This window comes from Odontesthes bonariensis, chromosome 1 (genome assembly GCF_027942865.1).
Source record: "Odontesthes bonariensis isolate fOdoBon6 chromosome 1, fOdoBon6.hap1, whole genome shotgun sequence".
In the NCBI taxonomy this organism is placed as follows: domain Eukaryota; kingdom Metazoa; phylum Chordata; class Actinopteri; order Atheriniformes; family Atherinopsidae; genus Odontesthes; species Odontesthes bonariensis.
The window spans coordinates 15,293,974-15,319,940 of NC_134506.1; the positions used below are offsets into that span (position 1 = coordinate 15,293,974).

Sequence of the window (25,967 nt, forward strand, 5' to 3'; positions counted from 1 at the left end):
CTGCACTGTTTTCTTTTGAGCAGTTGTTAGTGAAGAGAATTTGCCTAAAAACCTGAAATGGAGCGTTACATCTACTTAGCTAAACATTGAAAGAAAAATACAGTGATGTCGTTACTACCTCTATTCTAACGGTCGATTCTTGTAAATAGCATGAATGTTTTTTTTTTCCTTTTATAATTTTTTTACGCAACCAACATTTAAGTTTTTGATTGTTCCGAATTATCTTTGGTACTTGAATGCAGCTGACGTCACACCAATGGCGGACGTTGTAAACAGAGCCAACAGCTTTTCGGAGGCCAAAGGGAAACCTCTGTTTTTAAGATGGACAGCGTAGAGTTTGACCGGTTAGACAGTCTAGAGGGTTGGGTGGCCGTCAAAAGTAATATATTTGAAGAAAACGAGACGTTTAAGCTGGGCTTTATAGTGCAGTGGAATGTCATCGAGTCGAAGTTCGCAGTCACCTGCCACAACCGGACGCTACAGCGCCAGAAACGCAAAGCCGAAGTGACCGTCGGCGACACTCAGATGAGCTGGGCTGGACTCTTCTCCGTTAACGATTTGAAACACATCCACCAACAGTTTTCCTGCGTGGCGGACGTCCTGGGCGCTTGCTTCCCGGATCTCTCAGAGTTTGAGGAGAGCAACATTTGGGACTTGCTGTTCCTTAATCGGAGGTCAGGTCCCGAGGATGACGATGAGAGGGATTTTGATACTCCGTGTAGGAGGCTCGAAAAATATTTCAGCACAGCCATTGACCTCTGCGGACGAAAAATAGTTCTGGAAACTTTATTCACCCAGGATGAGCGGGACGTTGAGGAGTACTTTGAAAACCTCCAGGAGTTCAGAAGGAAGACGATGCAGGAGGAAATGTCAAGGGCCAAGAGTCACCTGAGACAGGTGAGGGGTGTAACAGCAGTGGAAAAGCAGGTTACAGTGAGCCACAGGTGCCACTTCTATAGCTATATAAATATTTATATAAATATATGTATATAGTTCAACCCAAAGGTATTCATAGTCTTGCAAAATTTTGATTTAAGGGGATTTTTTTTCATTTGAACAATGGGTTTCTTCTGATTGTGAAAGACAAACAATAGCAGCCAATGAGAGAGCCTGATCTGCCACTGCAGCACTCAGATAGACAGTCTCTGCTGGGATTCAAGACTTCTTCTCTTTTGTAAATATTTCCGCATCTTAGGGACTGGATGGCCTTCTTGCCACCTGTCTTGTGCCCATTTCTCAACTGTTGGCTGTATCTTATTTAGTATGTTTCATTGGAGCCCCCCCCCCCCCCATTTGAATCACAAAAAAAAGCAGGACTTGGTGAATAACTCTTTATGTTCTATATTTCCATAAAGTTACAAGCGTAGCCTGTGGGCTAGCACCACACAGTGGTGGTGTAAAGCTGAAAGGCAGGCCTGCTATGACACAGCAGACACTTGCAGCTGGTGTGTTACAGTCTTGAATATTGCAACACTTTCAGCATTGGTGTTTGTTTTCCCTACTTTTAAGATGAATAAATGGCAGTATTGTAAGAAAAGATTCAAACAGTTTGAGGCAATGAAAGAAATGCAACTGTCACGTTGTCGGTCACATCTCCACAATCCACAGTCCGAAACAACAACCCAGAGGCAAACTGAATATTTAGCAAAAGCGTATGAGGTTGTTGTATCAAAGTTGTATTGAACTTTGCCTTATGTGTAAAAATCAAACTCAACATGTTGGGCCTGATCCATGTATGACTGCAAGAATCCCCGTGGTATTTAACTATAAATCCTCCTCGAAGTGGCTTTACAAGTCCCAGATACCTACTTCCGCCCACCCGGGTTGTATTTAGAAATTACTTGGATCAACTCGAATCTGATTGGTACACAACAAAACAGCTCCCCTGGAGAGATTTCAGTTTTTCCAACTCTTCTGACGACAAAGACGAGGCTCGGTGGGCTTGGAATAAACCCGGATCATAGTGTTAATGTGTTGCGTTGCTTATAGCTGCTGCAGACTCACAGCAGTGCTGGCCAACTGGTCGCGCTGCTCAGAATCTACGAGGAAGAAGACGAGGCTTACCAAGATTTGGCCACTGTCGCCACCACCTTCTTCCAGTACCTGCTGCAGCCTTTCAGAGACATGAGAGAGCTGGCCTGCCTTTACAAGATGGAGATCCTGGTAAATGCAAAGCTTTTTTTTCTTCTTTTTCTTTTAGAATTTGTAAAAAGATTTTGTACAGGGACACATTTTGCTGTTTCTTTAAAATAGATTTAAGGAATCTAAACCTTCCACAATAATGGAAGAGAATCTTGTTTACAACACAATACACACGTCAGCGTTAAGTTTTTAGCAGATGAATTACAAATCCTAATTTAAAACCCCAGAACATAGTTGTGTAACTACAACATGATGCCACTGCAACTACTTTATGACATTATAATGGAAAGATTGAACTGTTTCAACATGTCTGTTTAGGCCTTGATTATATAGATATTTTTGGTGGATCCACTGACGTAGTTCAATGTGTTGATACTCCATTCAAGAAAAAGTGTTTTGTTTTTTTTACTAAACTCCCCGTAAATAAAAGACTAATTTCTTTGAGTTAACAGTTTGTAAGCTGTATGTACTACATCACTGAGTGTAAAGCTGTCTGCTGTTTTTTTTTTTTTCTTCTCTGACTCTCTGCAGAAGTCTTTGGAGTTTGAGGACTTGGGTCCCAAGAGAATTGCTGCTCTGGAGAAGGAGGCGGAGGAGTGGAGAATGAAAGCAGAAGATGCAGTCGCCTCGATTCAGGACATCACTGTCACCTACTTTGCACAAACTTCAAAGGCTCTGGCTGGTATGAGTTGCAGGGTTTATTTTTCCTTTATTTATGCATGGATCGTGTCATTAATGAATTTTATGTGTCACACGGGGAAAAGAAAAAGCAGGCAGCAGTCTGTTTTTTTTTTTTTAATTGCAGCTGCTGAAAACTTATTTATGAGGTATTCAAGTAAATTCAAACAAGTGCAGGCCAAGAGTACATACCTGCTCCAGAGGCAGAAGGATAAGAGGAAAACAAAGTGTTCAGATCCAGATTCATCACAACTTCGTCACTTCTATTTTCATGCACATATGTCCAAAACGTTTTGAGTTGTTCTGCTTAAAAGAAAAAGTGCGAAGCACATATTCTCTTTAGTGAAGGAAACAAAGCACACATTAATATGTTCAATGGAATGAGTTTAAGTTGTTTCTTTAAACAAGTCTTGTCCTTTTTTTCGCAAAAAAGGGCATCCTGTCAAAAAATCTTTGTACTTGGGAAAGTTCCAAACCAGGTTAAGGGTCATTCACAGTCACTACACGCAAAGGAAAGAAGCTGCAGTGGTTCCTTTAGTGTCGCTTTACCAAAGGAAACAGGAAGTGGAGATAACCCGGGTCTGACAGTTCTGACGGCCACAAAACTCAAAGGGGTTATTTTCATACAGTCATCCCAACTGGGGTTCATGTAAACAATGAGGACGGGAGGGGTGAGTTTAAACAGCTTGTGACAATATCTTTCACTTTTGTGACTGTTTATTTTTAATTGTATCTTATTATACTAATATGAAACATATCATTTGGCCTCAATTAAGCAGTTTGATAGGAACGCATTAGCCAGCGTACACGCTGTGCTTTTCATGCAAATTCTTCTTTGAACAGCTGTAGTTTCACGAATGCAAAACCGCACCACTTGTCGTAAAGGAGAAATTTGTTTTTTTAGAAACCTGGACCTTTATTTTTGGCATAAAATTTGTTCATCTACTCACCTCGTGCCGCTGCAGCACAGCTTATTTACTCTGTGCTCTGTGATGGTCGGTTAACTTCACACGTAGTGTGTTACTGCTAGTTTTGTGCAGAGTGAATGAGCTGTGCTGCTGCGGCGCCCGTCGATGATGTCATCCCAGTAGATGCGTGTGTAGAAAGCCCCCCTGATGGCCCCTAATAACAACAACATGGCAGCTCTGAACTAACCGTGCAATAGTAGCGTTCATTCATTCATTCGTCTTAAAGTATTGGTGAAATAAAGACAGACAATGCCTTATTTAGGGGCTGTATTCTCTATGCCCTGTTCTCTCCTGTTATATGGATATACGCAGATATCGAGTTATCTCAATATTGTCCGAAGGACGCCGACTTTCCCCAAACTGTTATCGGTGAGTAGATGAACGTATTTTCCATCCATCCATCCATCGTCTTCCGCTTCTCCGGGGGTCGGGTTGTGGGGGCAGCAGCTTAAGCAGAGAAACCCAGACGTCCCTGTCCCCGGCCTCTTCCTCCAGCTCTTCTGGGGGGACCCCGAGGCGTTCCCAGGCCAGCCGAGAAACATAGGCTCTCCAACGTGTCCTGGGTCTTCCCCGGGGCCTCCTCCCAGTGGGACGGGCCCGGAACACCTCACTGGGGAGGCGTCCAGGAGGCATCCTAACCAGATGCCCGAGCCACCTCATCTGGCTCCTCTCGATGCGGAGGAGCAGCGGTTCTACTCAGAGCCCCTCCCGGATGACCGAGCTTCTCACCCTATCTCTAAGGGAGAGCCCAGACACCCTGCGGAGGAAACTCATTTCGGCCGCTTGTATTCGCGATCTCATTCTTTCGGTCACTACCCACAGCTCGTGACCATAGGTGAGGGTAGGAACATAGATTGACCGGTAAATCGAGAGCTTCACCTTCTGGCTCAGCTCCTTCTTCACCACGACGGGCCGGTGCAGAGCCCGCATCACTGCAGACGCCGCACCGATCCATCTGTCAATCTCTTGCTCCATTCGTCCCTCACTCGTGAACAAGACCCTGAGATACTTGAACTCCTCCACTTGGGGAAGGATCTCATTCCCAACCCGGAGAGGGCATTCCACCCTTTTCCGGCCGAGGACCATGGTCTCAGATTTGGAGGTGCTGATTCTCATCCCAGCCGCTTCACACTCAGCTGCGAACCACTCCAGTGAGAGCTGAAGGTCACGGCCTGAGGACGCCAACAGAACCACATCGTCCGCAAAGAGCAGAGACCCGATTCTGAGGTCGCCAAAACGGACCCCCTCAACGCCCTGGCTGCACCTCCTGAATCCGAGATTTGACTATCCTCCTCTCCAGTACCCCCGAATAGACCTTACCAGGGAGGCTGAGGAGTGTGATCCCCCTATAGTTGGAACACACCCTCCGGTCCCCTTTTTTAAAGAGGGGGACCACCACCCCGATCTGCCAGTCCAGAGGCACTGCCCCCGATGTCGACGCAATGCTGCAGAGGCGTGTCAACCAAGACAGCCCTACCACATCCAGAGCCTTGAGGAACTCAGGACGAACCTCATCCACCCCCGGGGCCTTGCCACCGAGGAGTTTTTTGACCACCTCAGCAACCTCAGTCCCACAAATGGGAGGCCCCACGTCCGAGCTCCCAAACTCTGCTTCCTCATCGGAAAGGCGTGTTGGTAGGATTGAGGAGGCCCTCGAAGTATTCCCCCCACCGACTCACGACGTCCTTGAGGTCAGCAGAGCCCCGCCCTCACCATACACGGTGTTGACGGTACACCGCTTCCCCCCCTGAGCTGCCGGATGGTGGACCAGAAACTCTTCGAGGCCGTCCGGAAATCATTCTCCATGGCCTCCCCGAACTCCTCCCAAGCCCGAATTTTTGCCTCAGCAACCGCCGAGGCCGCGTTCCGCTTGGCCCGTCGGTACCCATCAGCTGCTTCCAGAGTCCCACTGGCCAAAAAGGCCCGATAGGACTCCTTCTTCAGCTTGACGGCTTCCCTCACCACTGGCGTCCACCAGCGGGTTCGGGGATTGCCGCCACGACAGGCACCGACCACCTTACGGCCACAGCTCCGGTCGGCCGCCTAAACAATGGAGGCACGGAACATGGCCCATTCGAGCTCAATGTCCCCCACCTCCCCCGGGACATGGTTGAAGCTCTGCCGGAGGTGGGAGTTGAAACTCCTCCTTACAGGGGATTCCGCCAGCCGTTCCCAGCAGACCCTCACAATACGTTTGGGCCTGAACGTATTTTATGCCAGAAATAAGTTTTTAAAGTTTAAAGTTTAAAAAAAAACAAAACAACGAACTTCCCCTTTAAGTGTGGTCGGATTCTCATAGCAGAGTGGCTGTTTTTTACCAACTTGTTACACATGGCTTCTACCATCTTTTCTTAACCTTATGATGTTTACTTAGAAGGTCAAGAAAAACTGGCGAGCTACTTTACTGGACCATACCTTTGCCATTCGTACTACATTATGTGTTGACGTCGGGCAGCACCATAACAGTCTTTGGCTGCCAAAGTTACCTCTCAAAGTCTGAGGTTTGATTGGTACGTAGCAACAAGAAATTCAGGAGATAAATAAAGCCAGTCTTGTTTTCAGTGAACACCGGCCTTTGGGTGGATTTTCTCCAATGTTCCATGGAAGAAAGAGGCGGACGTGACTCATTTAGAGTGCAAACTACCCTTCTACACTATGCCTTCAAGCTTATGTCTGCTTTCCTCACCCATAATGCACTTGTCATTGCAACTCTAGTACTCGTTTGTGCTGAATCATGAATCCTTTTTTTACGATTAAGAATTCCTTATTTTAATCAAGCCGTGACCCAGACAATCAGAGTCGAATTGTGTTGTGTTCACATCTCTTAGTTTGGAGGTTCGTTAAGTAAAAACAAGGAAATCAGGGGAATTGATGCTTGTTTTGCTGTCTATCCCGTGAGTTATTTGGCGGAGATTTTATTTTGAGGATTTCTGCTTATTAACTTGGTAAGTTCTCCTTCGAGATCCAAAACTACGTTGCTGGCAAATGTGATGACCAACTGAGATTTGTTTAAAGACCCAGTGGTCAGTTTTAGAGACTTGCACCAACTTTCCTGTTAGTATATATCTGCTGATGCTTTTGTGTGATAGGTAAATATAACCCATCCGTGTATACATGTTCAGGTATGTTAAAACAGATGGAGGAAGATAAGTGTCGTTTTGGACCTGCTGCCTGGGCATCTGCAGCTCCTAGACTGGAGAAACTGCGCTTCCTGTTAGCCAAAGAATCCCTGCAGCACATGAGAGCCGCAGAGATGTGTCTCAGCCGCAAGAAAGACACCATCAGAGAAAAAGTACGTCTCACTGTTGGTTCATTAACATAAACAGCTTGTCTTGTGGTTCTATAATTAGTCATTTCATTCCATAAAGACATATTGGAGTCTGACACAGTTGTATGGTTTCAGACTTATTATGCTGAAATTGCTATTAATTTCAGTACCAAGACAAACTCTGCCTTTGTAGTAGTTGTAAATCTATGGTGATATGACACAATGCCTGCTTGCTCTCACACTTGGTATTCTAGTCTGATGTGAATCTGTTGCTGCTGGATTCCTTTGATCTATTTATAAAGCCTCTGCAAAAACACGAGAGAAATCCCCTGATACACCCCCAGAAACCTGTGTGCATGAATAAGCGAATGTGTCTGTATATTCAAAACATGCCAGCTTCATGCACATCTGTGACTGCATCAGGATCACAGCACGTTATGGAAATACTGCTGCACATTTCTTGCAGCGAGAAGGTGTCGTGCCGCATTTTCTTCCTTTCTCCTTTTTTTTTCTTGGAAGTAGAGAACACCTTCTTCAGCTGCATCCTGCTGCATTATTCATCTGATTAAGCTTTTTAAAAATCCGGATTGAGGATGCTGCTGGGATCTACCAACGTGAGCCTTTGCATAGACATCTGTGTGCGAGTGTTTCTAATGAGATCAGTGAGCCGCACCTACGCAGAATTTTGTGCTGGTGGCACCATAATCCACGACTCTGATGAGTGCACTATTGTGCCTGCAGATGTCACAGCGGGACACTTTTTTTCAGACCCCTTCCCATTTCACACATTTTATTGCTTTTTGTAGCTTAATGCTTATAAGATTTAAATTCATACGTTGTATCACACATACCTGATGCGTTTTAGAGAAAAACCCAAGCCATGAGGTCGAAAGACCAACTTGCAAACAAGATACTCCACGAGTCTTAAATCTAAGACATTTGGAAGGACCATCACCTTGTCTTGAGCTGGTTATCCACTCCAGCCAAGTGGAGAAAGGCTTCAGTTCGAGAGTTGACTCAAACTTCTTGGTCACTCTGGCTGAACTTCAGATATAGACAGAAAGAGTGGTCATACAGAGGACTCTCCTCTGTTAAAGACACAGGATAATCTCTTTAGAGTTGGCAACAAAGTACTTGCAGAACTCTCAGACTATGAGAAAGAAGATTTTCTTTTCTAGTGGCATAAAGATTTAACTGTTTGGCTTCAGTCCCAGGTGTTTCCCAGCAGCCAGTACAGAGACACATTTCAGATAGAGACCATTAAGCTGGCCGGATAAAGAGGAAAACTCGGTGAAAACTTGCTCCGCAGTGATCAGAACTCCAACAGGACAATAACTTGAAGCACACAGCCAAGACTAGGTTAAAGTGGCGTAGGGACACCTCTGTGAATGTCTTTCAGTAGCCAGGCAAGATCCTCAATTTTAACCCAGTCACACAGCTCTTGAACAAACTTAAAGTCCTCATCCAGCCAGACAGAGCTTAAGAGAATCTGCAGAATGTGAGAAAATCCCTAAATCCAGATATGCAAAGCTTGTGGTGTCATTTGCAGGAATACTTGATACTGCAGTCACTTTCAGCTGTGCTTCGGTTTAGTGCCGAGCAAAGGCTGTGAAATATTTTGCTTTCCCTTTGTTATTGTGTGGTAGTGAGACTAAATTGAGTGAGAAATTGATTCATTTTTACACAAGACTGCAACATAACAAAACAAAGGGGCCTAGATATTTAGCAAATATAACGTTTCCCTTCAGTCTCTGCAGCTCTCGTGTCATATCCAGACAGAGTAGGTATTTATTTCTGACATAGAGCCCTTAAGGTTTTGCATTTATTTCGAATGTGTCTGTACATATAAAGTACACGTCAAGGATTCTTACTACTTAATATTACTGCCCAGAATTGGATGTAGCTGTTGTTTTTGGCTCATTTGCTCACACTATGAAAGCTTGCAGAGATTAAAATTGGGCTGAGATCCGTCACACTGTATGCCATATTCTTTATTTTTCCTCCTGATAATGTTGTGGAACAAAAAGCCTTTTGGGATCTTCATTTTCAATGACTGTTGTCAATGACTGAATGTTAAAAGTACTTCCAAATCTGATTCAGCTATAAGAAGCAAGCATTTGTGTCACAGTGCTCACAGTCTATACATAGACTGTGATTTTTTGTTTTTACAAAGCCACCAGTATGATCCTTTAATAGGGGCGTCACATGTCATTGTTGTGTAGCTAGGAAACCTGCCAGGAAGAGCCCAGAACCAGAGAGCTTATTCTAGGTCTACGTTTGAGGACGGTCAGCAACTGGACACGGTAGACCAGCTGGAACTGCAGTTCTATGAAACTCAGCTCGAACTATATGACGCCAAGTTTGAGATCCTGAAGAATGAGGAGCAGCTGCTTGTGGCTCAGATAGAAACCCTACGGCGGCAGACTAAAGGTATGTTTACACTTCATTAACCGAAAGTAACCGGGCTGAGCAGTAGATTTGTGTAAACTGCATCTGGGGAGAGGTTGAAAGCATCGCATTTTGAGAGATGCTGATTTCATTGTACAATCCACTTAAAACCAACAGTAGCCTGTGTTAAACCAAAAGGTGTTTTTAAATTCCCTTCCATTAAAATCATAATCGCAAGCTTTTACTATAAAGAGGAGTAGAGAATAGTGAGGGTAGACAAAGCAAACAACATATAGAGTGATGCAAAAGTAATACCTCACAGTCACCCAGTTGAAGAGTGTGTTTCTGTGCAGAAACAACCACCCTCCTTGTTTTCCCTCTTTTCTTAAATTGATGCATTGAGAACATCTGAAGGCAGAGGGCGTGTAGACACCAGCCAGTGACTGTGCACAGGGTGCCAGGACTATAAAAACATAGCAATCATTTCTAATTCAGACCCTCCCTCTTATGTTTGTGTGACAGTCAATGGTACACATGCCTATTTAATAGGGCTCCATCAACAGAACAGGGACTTGAACATAAACTCTGTCCATTCTGTGTGGATGTCAGAGTTTTATATGTTGTCAACATACAAAGAAACAACTGAAAAACAACTTTGCACCTCTGCCCTGGGGGGGGTTTGTCATGTGGTCGCTTTTTTCACTCAGTGTGTTGTTTAAAAGGTTTACTGTGGGGAAATAGTTCATTTTGTTCTTGTAAATATTTCCCTAATTGCTCCACAAGGGACATGGGATGTTTGCCTCCATGGTGTGTGTACAGCTTGCCATGCTGTGTGTGTCCACCTGTCTGTTTATGTCATGACTTTGGCTGCATGTACTATTCAACCTTTATATGATTTTCAGGTTTATTTTCCAAGCAGCAATGTGTGTGAAAGTGGCAAGAGAGTGAATATTGTAAATTAAGAAGAGATTTTTATGTTTGGAAAAATGGAGCCTATAATTGAAATAAGACTTTTCCCATGCCTTTGTTGGAATACATCAACTGTTTATTAGAATATATTTGTATATATATATATATATATATATATATATATATGATATGTGAATATATTCAAAGGTTTATTATCATTTTATAGGTCTTTGCGGTCACTCGCTAAGTTTCCAAAGTTTCAGATTTTCCAAAACTTTAAATGGATAGTTCGCCTCTTTTGACATGAAGCTATATGACATCCCATATTAGCAATATCATTTATGAACATTGACTTACCCCCCGCTGCGTCCTGTGAGCGGAGTTCCAGCTGAGTTTTGGGGTCCACGAAGCTAGTCCGGCTAGTTGGCCGGGGCTTGAAAAATAAAGCGTTTTGCGTCTCAAAAAAATATGCGTTCAAAAGAGTAATACATTTGCATCACAAAATCGTTCTGATGAAAAAGTCAGACCTCACTTCGATTGGCGCTATTTTTGCCTCCCTTGATATCAATGCGTCCAATGTAAAACTGTGCAGACCGAAGAGCAGACCGAAGAGCAGACCGAAGAGCAGACCGAAGAGCAGACCGAAGAGCAGACCGAAGAGCAGACCGAAGAGCAGACCGAAGAGCAGACCGAGCCACCTAGCGATAGCCGCACCTGTTACGGTGTTTACTGCTCGGTCTGCACTTCGGTCTGCAAAGTTTACATTGGACGCATTGATATCAAGGGAGGCAAAAATAGCGCCAAGCGAAGTGAGGTCTGACTTTTTCATCAGAACGATTCGTGTGATTCAAATGTATTACTCTTTTAAACGCATATTTTTTTGAGAAGCAAAACGCTTTATTTTTCAAGCCCCAGCCAACTAGCCGGACTAGCTTCGTGGACCCCAAAACTCGGCTGGAACTCGGCTTATAGGACGCAGCAGGGGGGTAAGTCAATGTTCATAAATGATATTGCTAATATGGGATGTCATATAGCTTCATGTCAAAAGAGGCGAACTATCCCTTTAAGACAATACATTAATGATACATTTACTCAGACTGCATTTGCAGATTTCTGCCTTAAAGGAGAATTCCGGCCATTTTACAAACATATCCCATCTGTTGGAGACCCAGGGAAGTTTGCCAAAGGGAAAACCGCGAGAAATATTCATGCCCGCTGCGCAAAGTTGTCCAATTGGGCTGATTTCCATGAAAGCGGGCTCTTTCGGGCAAGCGTTTAACCTTTCCTGAGGCTTAGTCTTAACGTGTATCAAAATACTTTTTACCGGATTGGCCGTGGTGTCAGTAGCAATACAATTCAACCCAGGGGCTAACCATACCATTAGCTAGCACAGACATTATACATTTTGAGATTTCAAAAACAGCGCACCTACCTCTCTCAGCTTCCGTGTTCCACAGGCGTGCGCACAAATCGATCGCCTAAGTCATATACTAAAGTATTACAAAATTGTCTTTTATGGTTAGCCTCTGGGTTGAATTGTGGGTCTCCAACAGATGGGATATGTTTGTTAAATAGCAGGAATTCTCCTTTAATTTATAAGGCAACAACAGTAATTTCTCAAACTTCAGTTATTATTTAGCTAAATCCAGTGAGAAAGCTGACTTACTCCATTGACTTTGAGTAATGATTCATCCTCTAAGCTGGGAAAAGGACAGTAGGCTTCCAATAAACACGTCATCTCAGAGTTATTTTTAGCATTAGACCTCAAATGAATAAGATTCCCTGACTTGGTGTAACCTGAACAACTTTGGTTGACGTGAAAATTCAGACCCGATTGTATGTCCTGTTTGAAAAGTTTACATCGAGTCAACATGGTGACAAAAGAGAAGTTGGTATAGTCAAAAGTAGCATCTGAGGAATTGTGGTTGCATGAGTTAAATAGAGAAGGGCTGGACTCGGAGTGACTGGACTGTGTTTGTGACTCAGAACTGAAGGAGGAGGTGGTGTATTATGATGTGTGTGAGGATCCTGAGGAGCTGCAGAGCCTGGTCCACACTGGTGTTCATCAGTCTCCACTTATCAGTCAGCTCAAGAGACGCCTACAGACCCTGGAGACCAAGAGAGGCAACATCTGTGCCCGCAGGGCTTACCTCCGCAACAAAAAGGTGTGGAAGAGTGCAGCTGAGAGTCGTCTGCTTTTTACGTCTCAGTCTCATCAAATTATTCATTTCTGCCTCATTTTAGTTCTTTTCTCGGGCAAACTTCAGTAGATGTGGAAATAAGCAGAAGTATTTGTAAAAAAAAAAAAAAAAGTTATTGTCCCTCTTGTTTCTTGAGTTTTTTTTATGCCTTAGCTATATTGTTTTATTTTTAGCTGACAGTGATTTAAGCAGCATTTTCTTATTCTGCTCGTTGTGTGACTTTCAGCTTGATTATCCAATTTATAACTGAGTAAATTTGGAAAAAGACCCTATTTAGAGGCACCCACAACTCACCTGCTGTTATCTACAGGAAGGACATAGTTGCTTTTATACTTACTGATATGTGTCTATGACAAACTGCACCTTAGTAGTTTTGAGTATCTGCTTTCCTAACTTTTGCGTGTCTGTAGGATCAGTGCATCGAGGCCCATGAGCAGAAGCACTTGGCAGGAAAGCAGAGCTCTGTACTCTTCAACCAGCATCACCAGGTTCACCTGGTACGTCACCACGGCAACAAAGCAACCCACACAGACACTCCTGCACCAGCAGAAGCGGCAGATGAAACTGGATCCAATTCTTTTTCTCTGCTAGCTCTCAGTGTCTCCCTCTGTTGTTCGCAGAAACGAGAGAAGAGGAAGGAGGAGGAGCAGAGGAGGAAACAGTGGGTGGACCTGGAGCGAGAGAAGACTCTGAGCAGATTACGATCCTTCAGAGAGGTTAGTCTCCCTCATTGTCTCCCTCTCTTCCTACTCTGGCTCTTTTTCCGTTAATGAAACCTCAGAGGTTCCTGATGCACACCTTCATCATTCAATAGTTCACCTGAAAATTCAAGCACAGGAATGAACTAAGTTCTGATGATCTCATGCTTTAAATGAGGTAGTCTTTGTGGTAGTGAACCGTCTCACACCAGAGCTGGTAATATTTCACAAATAAAACATTCAAAAGCCCATTTCTGGATTCCTATTATGTCTCCGTTCGCTCACTTTCGTTTCTTGAACTTTCCAAAAATGAAAGAGAGTAGATTTTAAACATTTATGTGGGAACCAGAGCATGTTGGTGGTTTGGTTTACAAACTGTTTGTGGTAAAGATTCGCTGACACGTGATCCAAGCTTTTACATTTAGATGATGTTAAACACTAAGCATTTTTAGCAAGTATTACTTAAATTATCTTTTAAAAAAAAAAAATAGTGACAAAGATGTACTGGTGGTCCTCTGGGAATGAACTATGATTCCCCTGACTTGTCATTGGCATTACTAAGTGGGAATCATTTCAGTGTGTCCAGTATTTTGGTTGTGTGGAAGGGAAATGTAAAGCAACACAACTAGCAAACAGCAGCTGGAAAAACATTAACTTTACTTAAAAATGATATCCTACTTTTGAATTTGAAACGGATGTATTTTTAGTGTAAGACGATTAAAATTTGAATCATTTAACCTATAAGTGAAGCTGCACAGGGGTGAACTCACTTGTGTTGCCAACTGTAATGAACCAACATGCTGAATGTTGTTCTTTTTGATTTAAAAAAAATAAAAAAATAAAAATCTTTTACAATTTTTTTTCTTTTCATTCATCCACTCTGGCACTCTCTCACACAACCGTCTGCCATTTGGAGCAACTTAAAGGGATGTTTCATTCTTCTTCTTTCGGGTTTTACCTGCAGTCGACAGTTGTCAGATTGCTCTCAGTTTGGCGAGTCAGGAGCGAATCCTTGCAGAGGAACTGAGCTGAAAGCTGCTCAGGGGATGGGCCACGAAAAGTGCAAATTTATCACAATCTGAAAAAAGCTTGTACCTAAAGAATTCCACAGCAGTTCAAGTGATGTCTATAATGTGAATTTAATGTGTCTGCCTCAGATACTTATTTAGTCTTGCTGTCCGGGTTGCAGATGTCTTACGCAAGAATGACTCGGTGTTAAAGTCCATTCTTTATTGTTTACTTTAACTGCAGTAAAATTTTTCTAAATGTTAAATTTGCTTTCCTCACGTGTCCCTTCTGAGTGGCTTTCGCTCACCTGTCAGGGAACCTTCGGATTATCCAAACTGAAAGCATTCCAACCGCTTTTTTCTGCAGGTAACACACAGACTACTCGTAAGTGCTTTACACAACCCCACTTCAAAGGACAAAAAATGAAATATCCCTTTAAGGTTCGTGTCCAGGGTTTGTGTCATTATGTCCAAGGACACTTGGGCATGTGGAGTGGAGGAACTGTTCATTGAACAGGCTGCCTTGTGATTAGCAGGCAACCCTTCCACCATTTAAATAGCCCTCCACTTAATTGAAATTCAGTTCAGTCTTAGAAAACAACTTTTATTACAACAGCAACTTGCTTTGTGTTCATGATCTCTTGTTTGGACTTAGTTTGTAGTTTTTACTAGGTTGGAAATCTCTGGAGTTCTTATGCTGCCACCTGATTACACAAATTAACATTTAGAAACAAGCTTTAGAGACTCTTAAATAGCTGATGGCGTCACAACCTGAAACGGCCTTTTTGGTGAGATTGTTTTTGTCAAGCAATTCATTGTCTCAGCTGTTTCTCTTTTGCTTTTCAAGATGATTCTTTAGGTGTAGATTGTGAGGATTCACCTCTTGTCAGCATCCTTAAACTTGCGTTTTTGTAGACATTTCTTCCATCACTTCAGTTAAACGTCACAATGCTTTTGCAAAAGAACATTAGCTGTTGCAGAGTTCATCTTCTATCTGAACATGAGATCATATGTTGTCCTCCTTTCTGAAACTGTTCTTTTTCAAGAAGCGACAGGGCCAGTTCATCCTGAAGACTCCTCGGTCCTGGTTGTCGTCTTCTGAAGTCCCATGTCCCTCTCAGCCGTTGTCCATCATCAGCTTCTCTCCCTCTGCCTCCTCTGAGGACCCAACCTCAAACCGCCCGGCACCCAGACGCAATAAAGCACTCAAAAAACAGCAGCCTAAAGACATCCCAGTTCAGATATTCTCTGCTCCGCCACCTCCTGCTTTGACCTGCCCTACTGCACCTCCCCCGCCCCCTCCACCACCACTACCACCTCCGCCGCCTCCATTGCCGCCTGCCATGCCGCCTCCACCTGTCCAAGCTTCACCCTCCCCTGTGGACACACCGATGCCTCTCAGTGAAAAAGAGGACCCTCCATTTCCTGCCAAGAACATGCTCAAACAGAATATAGGTGAGACTGTGATACAAAAAAAAGTATAAAGCAGCATTTTATTTATCTGTAAAGAAAAAGAAAAATGCAGTATGAATGGAGCAGGATGTGCTGTTTTACTGCTGGGGAGGTTATGTGTGCTAATACATGTAAAAAGCGTGTGTGCACCGGCACATGTTGTTCTGTCCCATATCCCCAACGTGTCCCATGAGTCCAGAGGAGGCATTTTACCACAGTTGCAGTCCGGCTGATGTGCACTCAGCTCCAGGGACACAGCCGAGAGCAGCATGGCTTTGATTTTTGAGCTTGTCAGGCTGAATCAAAGGAAGCTGTTTTTAACTTTACACACCAGTTGTAGGCAAGCTCTATGTTATCTGCCTTATGGGAATTTCTTACTTTTTTCTTTTAGAGCCTTCATCAGCAGTGGAATAAAAACCATGAAATCACTAAAAATGGATTCCTGTACTTCTGGTGAAGCCTCTTGTGTTGCTGTTAAAGTGTTTTTCTGTCATTTTTGTCTCACTGCAGGAACAATGGATGAAGTGTTGGCCTCACTGCAGCGTGGACAGATTAAGCTTCGAAAGGTCCCCTCTGTCAGGACAGCGGCCCCTGCTGAGGACACGAGAGGCAGCCTAATGTCTGCAATTCGACAGGGAGTCACCCTGAAGAAGGTTAGATGTTGTTATAGATTCTGAAGGCTCTCTTTTCACAACAGTGTTGGGAGAGCACAAGTGTTACTAAAAACAAAAGCAGCGGGTCTTTGCTGCTCGCGTGTCTCAGCAACTCATGAAAACTCGTCAGGGAGCCAGCACTCGCAATACCAGGAAAATACACGTCAGCCTTCATTCATTCATTATTCACACCTGTGATATTGTTGCGTTCACATCAAGTCAGAAGAATTATCAGTTTTATACTTGTTAATACACTTAGGACAACCCTTGAGTCATAATTACAAATGCAGAAAGTCTGATCTCTTTGAAAGCTTGTTGAAGTGGACCGGAAGCATCAGAAAAAGCAATAAACTGCCCACATTGCCCAAAGTCCAATGTTAAAGGAGATTCAACATTTCCCTTTCTTTTTTTTCTTTTTTAACCCTCACATGTCCAACTCCTCTCTTAAACAGTACATTTCATTTCATTTCATTTCCACTCCCGGTTGCGGTTTAGATGGTATGATGTTATTTTGCAAACATTTACTGATTAAAACAGAAGCCACAAAGCAAAACAAGAAAGACCATCAGCTGGCATCAGAAGTCGTAAACATATTATCTTTCTTGTTATTACCTTCCTTCCCATTGGATGCAAATGCAGTGTTTCCCTCCGCATTGTGAATACAAACTACTTTGGACACACAGCAGAGTCACGTTAGTATAAGTATTTTGAAGTTAAACTGACTCTTGTCGTGATGCAGGTGGTTGCTGCACGAGCAGGAGTCCCGGACAGTGGAGACAACGAGCTCGAGCGCAGCATCAAAGCTGCCATGATGCGGATGAAGAAGGTGTCAGCCGACTCAGACTCAGACGACAGAGGTGACGACGACATGCAGAGCACAGACTGGGACAGCTGAGAACTCTGGTCTGACATTGCCCCTGCTGCTTTCTTCACGGCTCTGTGCTCCAGCTTCTGTTTCTGCCAAATTTTCACGAAAAAGCGGCTTTTTTTTTTTTTTTTTTCATAACAAGGACGGGATTACGCCTCCCCCGACGTGAACACTGCAGTGTGTTGAAGCTGTCACACAGTAATCCTATTGGTCTTGTCAGAGTAGCTCTGAGATGCTGTAATAGATCCAAAATGGCTCATTTCCAACTAACTTGTAGGTGGCAGAATCAAGATTTAATGTCCTCTAAAGCGGTTTCTGGTTTGCAGAAATCTTGAATTGAACGGCTGGTTGTGTTTTATAAAGCAAACCAAGTAGTAGTACTAAAGTGTGTAAATGATGGAAATGTTCCCAACTGTGTGTCTGAGGGCTTGTTGTGAGGTTGTTACACAGCCTGAGCTGAAGGTAGATACAGCTCCAACACACAACTTCTCTGAATCGAAGCTTGTGATCTTGAATGTACTTCAATCCGAGTAATTGTTCCATTAACGAGGGCATCTTTATTGCTCAACAAAAGAGGAGTAATGTTGAAGAGCGGCACTGTTAACGGTTTATTCTACACATGTAAGACCTCTGTCACTGTTTGTGGTGAAGGCTGCTGATTATTTGCCCTGTCTGTTTTACTTTGTGTGTCAGAGAGGTGTGAATGCGTAAGGCCCAACATGGGTGCACTTTACAAATGAGCTGTTATTTCTTCCTTTATGATGCCTTAAGTTAATTGACGTATATAGAATGTTAGGTTTGTTTTTGGTAAATATGTGTTTCATTTTTACGCAATCATTGTTTAAAGCCTAACAAAAGCTTGATGACAGTTTTAAACCTGCCAAAATGAGAAGGTAACAATGTACTGTGCACAAAAAGCACCATGACAAATGGCATGAAATGGTTTGAAAAGTAAATAAATTCCAGGCAACCCTGTGAGCTGGTAATAACTGAGGTGGAAACACGTGGAGTTCAAGTAATACATTTCATAAGTAATTTCTTTTTAATTCAAACTTTATTGGTCTTAAGATTCTTTTGCCATTTTGGCTGCTCATGCGGTTCCCTGATCTGTACAGGCTGATTGTACCCGAGTTGAGATGACTTCAAACATCTTCAGAGGTATCAAACCTGCGCTGGTGAACCCAGATGAGTGTGCTGGGGCAGATTTGTAGCCCACGATGATGAGTCATAGAGTCCTATCCATCACTCTAACATATCTCTCCTGTACTGACAGCTCAGACATCCCCAGCCAGCTGTGATTGACTCTGTGGGCTCTGTTAGAGAGCAGAGGAAGCTGCGGCTGCTCTTGTTTGCAGGTCTGCTGTCACTCTGCTGTGTTATCCGTCAGCAACATCCAGGTGATTCGGGTGGAAGACGGGTCACGCACCTTGAAGAAGACACGCATGGCGGGTATTTTGGCAAACCATTCGATCGTGCATCAATACGAAATTCCCCAGCCTGTTGCTATGGTAACACCAAGTCTCAGTTGTAGTGGCCTGCAGTGCCATTTCTCCCCCTCTCACACATGTACAGAGCAGCATAGTGTCTTAATGATGTTTCACCAACTCGCCCACTCACCAGAAGTCACACAATGAGCCTCGCAGAGAGTCGACAGCATTGAACAGCAGACAGGGGATGGAGAGAAATGCTGCTTCTGCTGTAAGTCTCAATGGAAGTGGTATTGACTACGGATTTAAAAAAAAAAAAAAAAAAGCAAGTAAGGCATATTTTACCCAGTGCTTAATGTTTCACTTTTTTTTTCTTAAATGTCTGGCACTAATGATTTGAGAAAAAAAAAAAGCTTGATACACACAGATTTCACTGGCATCAAAAATTGAGTATGTGCCAAACACTGATAACAATATGAACATCTTCTGAGCTCTGACCAGTCAAGTCTGGAATGTCTGTAACAGAGATGTTGCAAAATAAAATAGATCTTTTGGACCCTGTGGGATAAGGTATTTGGCTTTGGTTCCCTTCCCTTTGATGCCATAAGATTTCATCAGATTGGTTTCTGAAAAGTTTGGAGGACAGGTGAACACCTCAGAGTCCATCCATAGCTGTTTTTTGGGGGCCACTGCTGTCCCAGTGGGATATACTGCTACTGTAGTGGAGTTCCGTTGCCACCGTGTTTGTGCGGGTGTACGTGTGAGAGAGACTCGTCTGCAGAAATCTTTAGGTAGGTGGCTGGCAAGTGTCAAAGTAGCATCCATGTGAGTACCAGAATGCAGCTTTTTCCCAGCAGAACACAGCATTGGGACGAGGTAGGCAGTGCTCACTTCACTTCTATGTTATGATTAATCAGGGTATGTGTGTGGAATCAGGACCTTAAGAAGCACATTTTTGCAACAAGTGCTGGACTCTGCATTGTTGCTGCACTTTTCATGATGGTATCTGTGCTTTGTTTCTTCCCCCTTTAACATTTTGTTGACCAGAAGATTGATTTAAAAAAAAAAAAATTTTTTTTTTTTTTTAATTGTCAACAGATTAATTTGTGGTGAAAATTATAGCTGCCTTAATTTTCAATCAGGGGACCTAGTTGGTTGATTAATTAATAACTCAAGCACTAAATGGAAGCCTAAACTGCACTAATAATTTTCTACTGGTGCCAACCTGCTGATGTCTGAAGGTGAAAAAGGAATTAGAGATCCTCGCTTGTCTTGTCATCCGTTCTCATGTAATACATTTTTGGAATGTGGCACTGAAAGGTCCACGTCTCTTAGTCAATCTTTAAAACAGTTAGGGGAAAGAAAAGAAAGAAAAAAACAGTGCGAGGGATAAAGTTGTCATGGCAACACGTCTTAAAATCCTCTACAATGGTGCCATGAAGACGAGTTGCGCCCCCCCCCATTAGTTCTAAAACAAGCAAATTTTTGTTCTGATCTCAGGAACTGATACATGTTACTGAGTGTGATTAAATCTCACCTCATTTATGTCTGTAACTATATATAGTTTTATGTAAATCGACAGAGGGAAAAACTTGTGTTGGCGGAGCCTCCGCTGGACTCGGCTCTGAAGGTTCATTCCACCTCCTGTTCTGACCTACTGGTTGAGGAAAAGCCTGGAAGCTTAGAAATATGCTGCCTGAATCTGTGAAAGCTTTTTTTTTTTTTAATGTTACTGATTAAGTGCTGATTAAGGAAACCTCACCTTTTGTCCCTGTGAAGCTCTTACAAGTTTTTTTATAAAAGAAGAAAGACGCGTCATTGTAATTAAACTAAATTTTACCAATTGTCAGTTCTATTGTACAATGTTGAACAGGAATCACAAAAGTGCACAAGAGGCATTGGTTCAACAGGAAGAATCATATGTTGAGTTATCTGGATTTAGGTGGGTTACAAACAGGAAAAAAAAACAGAACAATAAGCAAGAAATCCCTTCATTAGATATCTCAGTCTTACGACAAGACCAAAACAATGATGTGAACTATAATCTTATGTCACAGTATTACACAGCAAATATGTTACTACATCATGTGCCTTTGATTTAAAAATGTATCAAGATTCAAATTTGACTTCCATAAGCAGCAACTCTATCATAATAAAAAAAAAATCTCTCAATCCTGAGAGTTTGGTATCTTTTGAATACTTTATTCTTCACAGGGGCAACAGACCAAGGTTGATTTACTTGGTCTAGAAATATCATCTGCAGAGAGGCACCAAAAATAAATATGTGCAAGACAAAAAAAAACAAAAACAAGAGTTTTTAGCGAAAAGGCCCAATCTATCTAAATGTTTTTGGTGAAGAACACTTTCACATTTTCCACCCGTCGAACAGCACCATGTCCCCACATCCAAACATAACCGCCACCATAACAAAAACAAGTGTTCAGGAAGCACATAAACAGCCTGGGAGACATACGTGTTTGTTCTACAAATGAACAGCAATACCAATGCACGCATAAAGTCCTTTAAAACACTACACTACACACATGGTGAGATGGGGTTACTATTATTTTGGATGTTGCAGAAGGAAAGTTCCTGAGACAAGAGTTTTCCTTCTATATGTAAATCTAATCAAAAAGGACAGTTTACTGCAAACACCTGCAAGAAAAGTTCCCACTGCAGTCCCCTCTGAGTCGTCTTTATGCAGACACCTGCTTTGTCCTTAGAGTTTTACACCACACCAACATCCTCAGGATGGGCGCAGCCGTCTGGGTTTCTTCTCATTTTATCAGTGAGGATGTTTGTTTATCTTCAGGTTGTCTCAAACTCAGCAAGTTACCGTTATTGTGATGATGATCATCATTTGGCCAGTTTTCCTTTCCAGGGAGATTTAGACTCACCCGGAGGCACTTTGTGTCATGGCCGCTGTCATTAATGTGCATATAATCTGTCTTCCAACACACCTGAGATAGACGAGAGGCAACGACGAGGACAGTCTGTAGAGGGACTTCATCTTTAATGGTCTGAGGGGGCCACAAGGATTTACACCAATTATTACTTGAGTTATGCTGAATAGCATGTCTTTGCGTTGCTCATTTTAGCCCTTTTAAGTCCCCTCTTCTACTCTAGCTCAGACTGTTTATGTAGAGGTTCTGTAGCCTTCGGAAAAAGGACAGAATCTAAAAAAACCCACCACCAGCTTTTAAAGCAGCTTCCCCCTCACAGAAACGGATGAGTAAGCTCAAAGTGTGATTCTTAGTCTAGTTTCATAATGCCCGCACACAAAATGGAGCCACTTGGTGGGGCACGCTGGTCTTCCTCTTTTTAGCATGACAATCTCCCTCTCCCAAACATCTCTCTTTGACAAAGCAGTGTTTATAAGAAGCCAAAGCTGATAGTTTCAGAGTGGGCATCACCTTGGGGGAGTAGGTGCCACAAAGTTTCCGCCCTGAAGACATACTGTAGTGAATCCCTTGTACCCGACCTCTCACCCTTTCAGCTCAGCAGCACTTTTCTTAGTTATCAGCACCTAGCTTGGAGAGGCCCTGCCTGAACTCATGCAGCTCGTCTATCTTTCCATCCAGAATATCCATGAACTTCTTCAGTTCGCCCTTCATGTTTCCTTGTTTTTGTTGACTGTCGTCGATGTCAATCTGAAGACCCCCTATCCTCCCCTCCAGCTCCTTGTTCTTGGTCTCTGCAGCCTGTTTATGAAAGTTAAAGAAAATGGTTATTAGAGAAATAAAAAGAAGAAGAAGAAAAAAAAAAGTCAAAAGATGGCTCCACGGAGGTCAAATGACTGTTTTAGGAGGGGAGTCGGAGCATTCAAGCATTCGACATTCAACAGAATAGATGCCGCCTCAGCAGATTTCAAACCAAAGGAAGTGTTTCTTAATTTACAGATTAAAATATTTCCTTTTTATCGCCTCTAGGAATTTCACTTCAACATTTGCAATTAAAATGTAAAAAAGGATCATGATCTGAAAACCATTAATCCAGAAGAAACTTTTTTTTTTTTTGCATGTGTGGGGATGGGAGGGTCAAAGGAAGCCTTTCAGACAAGCAGGCGACATGAGTGCCACATTAATCCCAGAGATACCTTTGAAGGGAGGAGTTTAAAATAGGAGTGCTAAATGGGAGTTGCGTCTGCATGACTGTATCCTCCAGCTGACTCCTGAAACCTGATCTGCTCATGGGGTGTCATCTTTAAATAGAGGGGAGCCACAAACACAGAAGTGGAGTGGGTAGACATGTTTAAGTCATGGGAAAAACTGCCACTTCTAAATGACAATGGATTAGTTCAGGCCTCACAGATGGTCAAAAGTATTTGAGAAATCCCATTGTCTATGCTTCTACTCACTTTGGATAGGCGGTTAGATAAACTCCTGCTCCAGCCACTGTCATTCATCCAGCAGGCTAGTGCAGAAACAAACCCTGCAGTCAAGTTTTGTTAAGCCCAAGAACTTCAGGCATGCCACTGTTGGTTTAATTCTCCTCCATGCCAGGGCTGAAAGGCAGCACATACATGACAGCTTGGATGATAAAATCCTGCTCTGAGTCAGTCAGCACGGGGTGAAATGAGCGTCAGTATCAATGCAGCTCATGTCAGACTTGGCACCACCAGAACAGTCATTCACAAAGCCTGGCTCTTCTGGTTTTACAGAAAGTCTGGTTATTACTCAATGAGGATTCGCTTTAGAGGTGCGCTTTGTTACAAAGAAGATGTGAGAAATCTGTTTTATTCCAGGTTTTCTCAACACAAACTTAATCTAACGGGCACAGCCCACACACTTCGCATATTGTTCTGAGACCTGATCATTAAAACTTTACAACTTGAGATGTTTTGTTCACTAAACAGAAAATGTCAGAAACTCATGAGCTTTGAGGTTAATGCGTCTCTGCTTTATAGATGAGAAAGAAAGATAAACCTTTTCAAAGAGGTAATAATCTGAGCGTTGAGCTGGGCACAGACCTTTATTAATAGATACAGTAACTACAATGTGCGCCAGTGAGACACGTGATAGGAATGTTGTGTCGAGGCCTCGAGCAGAATGATGAATAGGAACTCATTCTCTACCTCCATTTGAAAGAGCTGCTTACGCCTCAGAGCCTGTGTACTAGGTCGCTGTGACAGTCATCGTGTCCTCACGTGCGTACGCATAGCTCTCTGCCATGCCTTTATACTAATGGGTTTGTTACTGGGTGCTTTGAAATAATACCTGCAGTTTTGTGGTGATAGTCTCGCACTCGCCCATCAGCTTTGGGATTATCTCTGCCTGCTTCCTAAGATTCTCCAGCTCCTGAAAATGACAAAAAAATAACAATCATAAAACAAATCATATGTTTTTTTTTGTCCACATGCTTTTGTAAAGATCATTAACTTCAGAATGATTTTAAATTGGCTCATTTGCTTTTTTCACTTAAATGTGGAGATTTAAAACCTAAAAGGCTAAATTGACAAACTATATCACCACTCTTAAAAAAATAAATGAAAGAAAAAATTGTTCATAAACAGAGATGGCAGCAATACAGACGAGACTGTACAGAAATAAAAACATCCGTTTAAAATGAATACTTGGGAAGTAGCCTTTATTCTGTTTAAGTGTTAATATTTCCTTCTTATCCATGAAGGCTTTGAAAAATGGCTTTCATTCCCTCTGCTGCTTTCAGCCAGACTCACAACTTACAGTTTCATAGCATTCGTTCTTGCTCTTAACCTTTCCGCGACAAGTAATAATTGGTTGTGTCTTTGTAGTAACCTGAAGTAGTTTTTTTTCTGTTAGTTTCCAGCTGGTGAGCACATGGCTCCAAACAGTGAATCCTTAATAATTCACTGGCCCATTTTTAATTGGAGGTAGTGAGAATGTGCATCTCCAGAAGGCAGTGAGTCACTGTGCAGATGAGCCACTGTGGGCTGCCTGCTGGATCAGTGCTCTGAAAACACTGAGCCTTTTTCTCCAGGCCCTTGGGTCAGTGTTTGGGGCGTTGCGGCTGATTTACCAAATAGTGGAAATGCTGGAGCTCCCAGTGGGCCCGATTCTTTACATGCCATCGTTCAAAATAAGCTCAGGCTCTTTGAACAACTTTCCTTCCGTTGTTGTGCGAGATATACCACTGTCCAAGGAAATATGTATATGTTCTATTAATACAGTGGCTGCCAGGTGGTAAGCTCGAATATCCCAGACACTGTTTGCCTAAGGCAGTCTGGAAGTGTCTCCACACTAAGCAGCCTCGTTTTTAAACACTGTAATGAGAAGCATTAAATAAAACCTGAACACTTAGTTGAGTCAAAATGTTTGCAGGTTTTCCTCATCTTGTATCAATGTGAAGCCGTATCAGCAGGACTGTTAGTCAAAGAAAACAAGATGGCACGAGTCTACGCTCCATAAAGTAGTGTTTTTTTTCCTTTTTTTGTGTATTTCATCTACAAAATTATTTAAGGCAATATTCCGCAGGGTAACAAATAGTCAAAATGTGCTTTGAGCTTGAGAAATTCTATGCAGAGGGTAACTGATAAACTGAAAGTGTTTCAATAATTGAGTGTAATGTGTGATTTAATGCAAAATCCAATGTTATATTGGTTTAAGAGGTCCTTTTGCGATTTTACCGTTAAATATGAAAGACACCTGGCCACACATTCATTTCATATTCCATAAATTCACAGTTAACAGAATAAACTGTGTACTTATATCAAGCCACTGTTTTACGAGGTCTTACAGACATGGCAGCTCCGCTGACCGAGCCGGTTGTTTCAGCAGTCTCACCTGCTGTTTGTCCTGCAGCTCAGCCTCCAGTTCCTGCACTCGAATGCTCAGTTGGGCATTTTTCTGCTTCTCCTGATTGGCTTCATTGCACTGAGCCTCTAGTTCTGCAATCTGAAAGAATGAAAAGGGACACTGAAGGTTTTCTGTGATAATGGTCCGTGGTTAACGTGACTAACTTTTAGAGCATATTCTCATTTTTGGTTTTTTATCTGATGCGTGTCGTTTGTGGATTACTGGATATATTGGAAATCCTGAATGGTGACATCTTGACAACAAATTGTATAGAAATAAAAAAAAGGAAGCAGTTTGGTAAAAATAAAGAATAATATTGCAACAGTAGCCCAGCTGCACACACAGCCCACACTGATTATGAAAGTTAAATGGCTGTTTTTGGTTGGGATCAGACTCTGGGGCAGGAAAAACAGTATTACAGTACACTGGTGCAGAAACTTTTGTGAGGTATATACTCATCCCACTGTGTAGATTTTAATTAATGCATGAAAACCTGCAAAGAGAATCTAATCATTTTGGGATAGAGTAGGACTCA

General features: G+C 42.7%; 2 protein-coding genes across 2 annotated transcripts in view; one reads left to right on the forward strand and one right to left on the reverse strand.

The window, feature by feature from the left end:
• Positions 1–231: 231 nt before the first annotated feature.
• whamm (WASP homolog associated with actin, golgi membranes and microtubules) lies at positions 232–19,696 on the forward strand. The gene is made up of 11 exons (XM_075479644.1): positions 232–897; positions 1,990–2,163; positions 2,674–2,824; positions 6,911–7,080; positions 9,279–9,486; positions 12,340–12,518; positions 12,965–13,051; positions 13,175–13,270; positions 15,306–15,714; positions 16,222–16,364; positions 17,104–19,696. Exons 1-11 carry the CDS (start codon positions 322–324, stop codon positions 17,257–17,259), a joined length of 2,349 nt encoding a protein of 782 aa, XP_075335759.1. The 5' UTR covers positions 232–321; the 3' UTR covers positions 17,260–19,696.
• Positions 19,697–20,477: 781 nt separating this feature from the next.
• The window catches only part of homer2 (homer scaffold protein 2), a 29,649-nt gene continuing 24,159 nt past the window's right edge, over positions 20,478–25,967 (reverse strand). The window contains exons 7-9 of the mRNA XM_075480039.1: positions 25,421–25,531; positions 23,876–23,956; positions 20,478–22,360 (exon numbers count right to left, since the gene is read on the reverse strand). Coding sequence (XP_075336154.1) covers positions 22,172–22,360; positions 23,876–23,956; positions 25,421–25,531 — 381 coding nt within the window. The 3' untranslated portion in view covers positions 20,478–22,171. The remainder of the gene's footprint in view (positions 22,361–23,875; positions 23,957–25,420; positions 25,532–25,967) is intronic.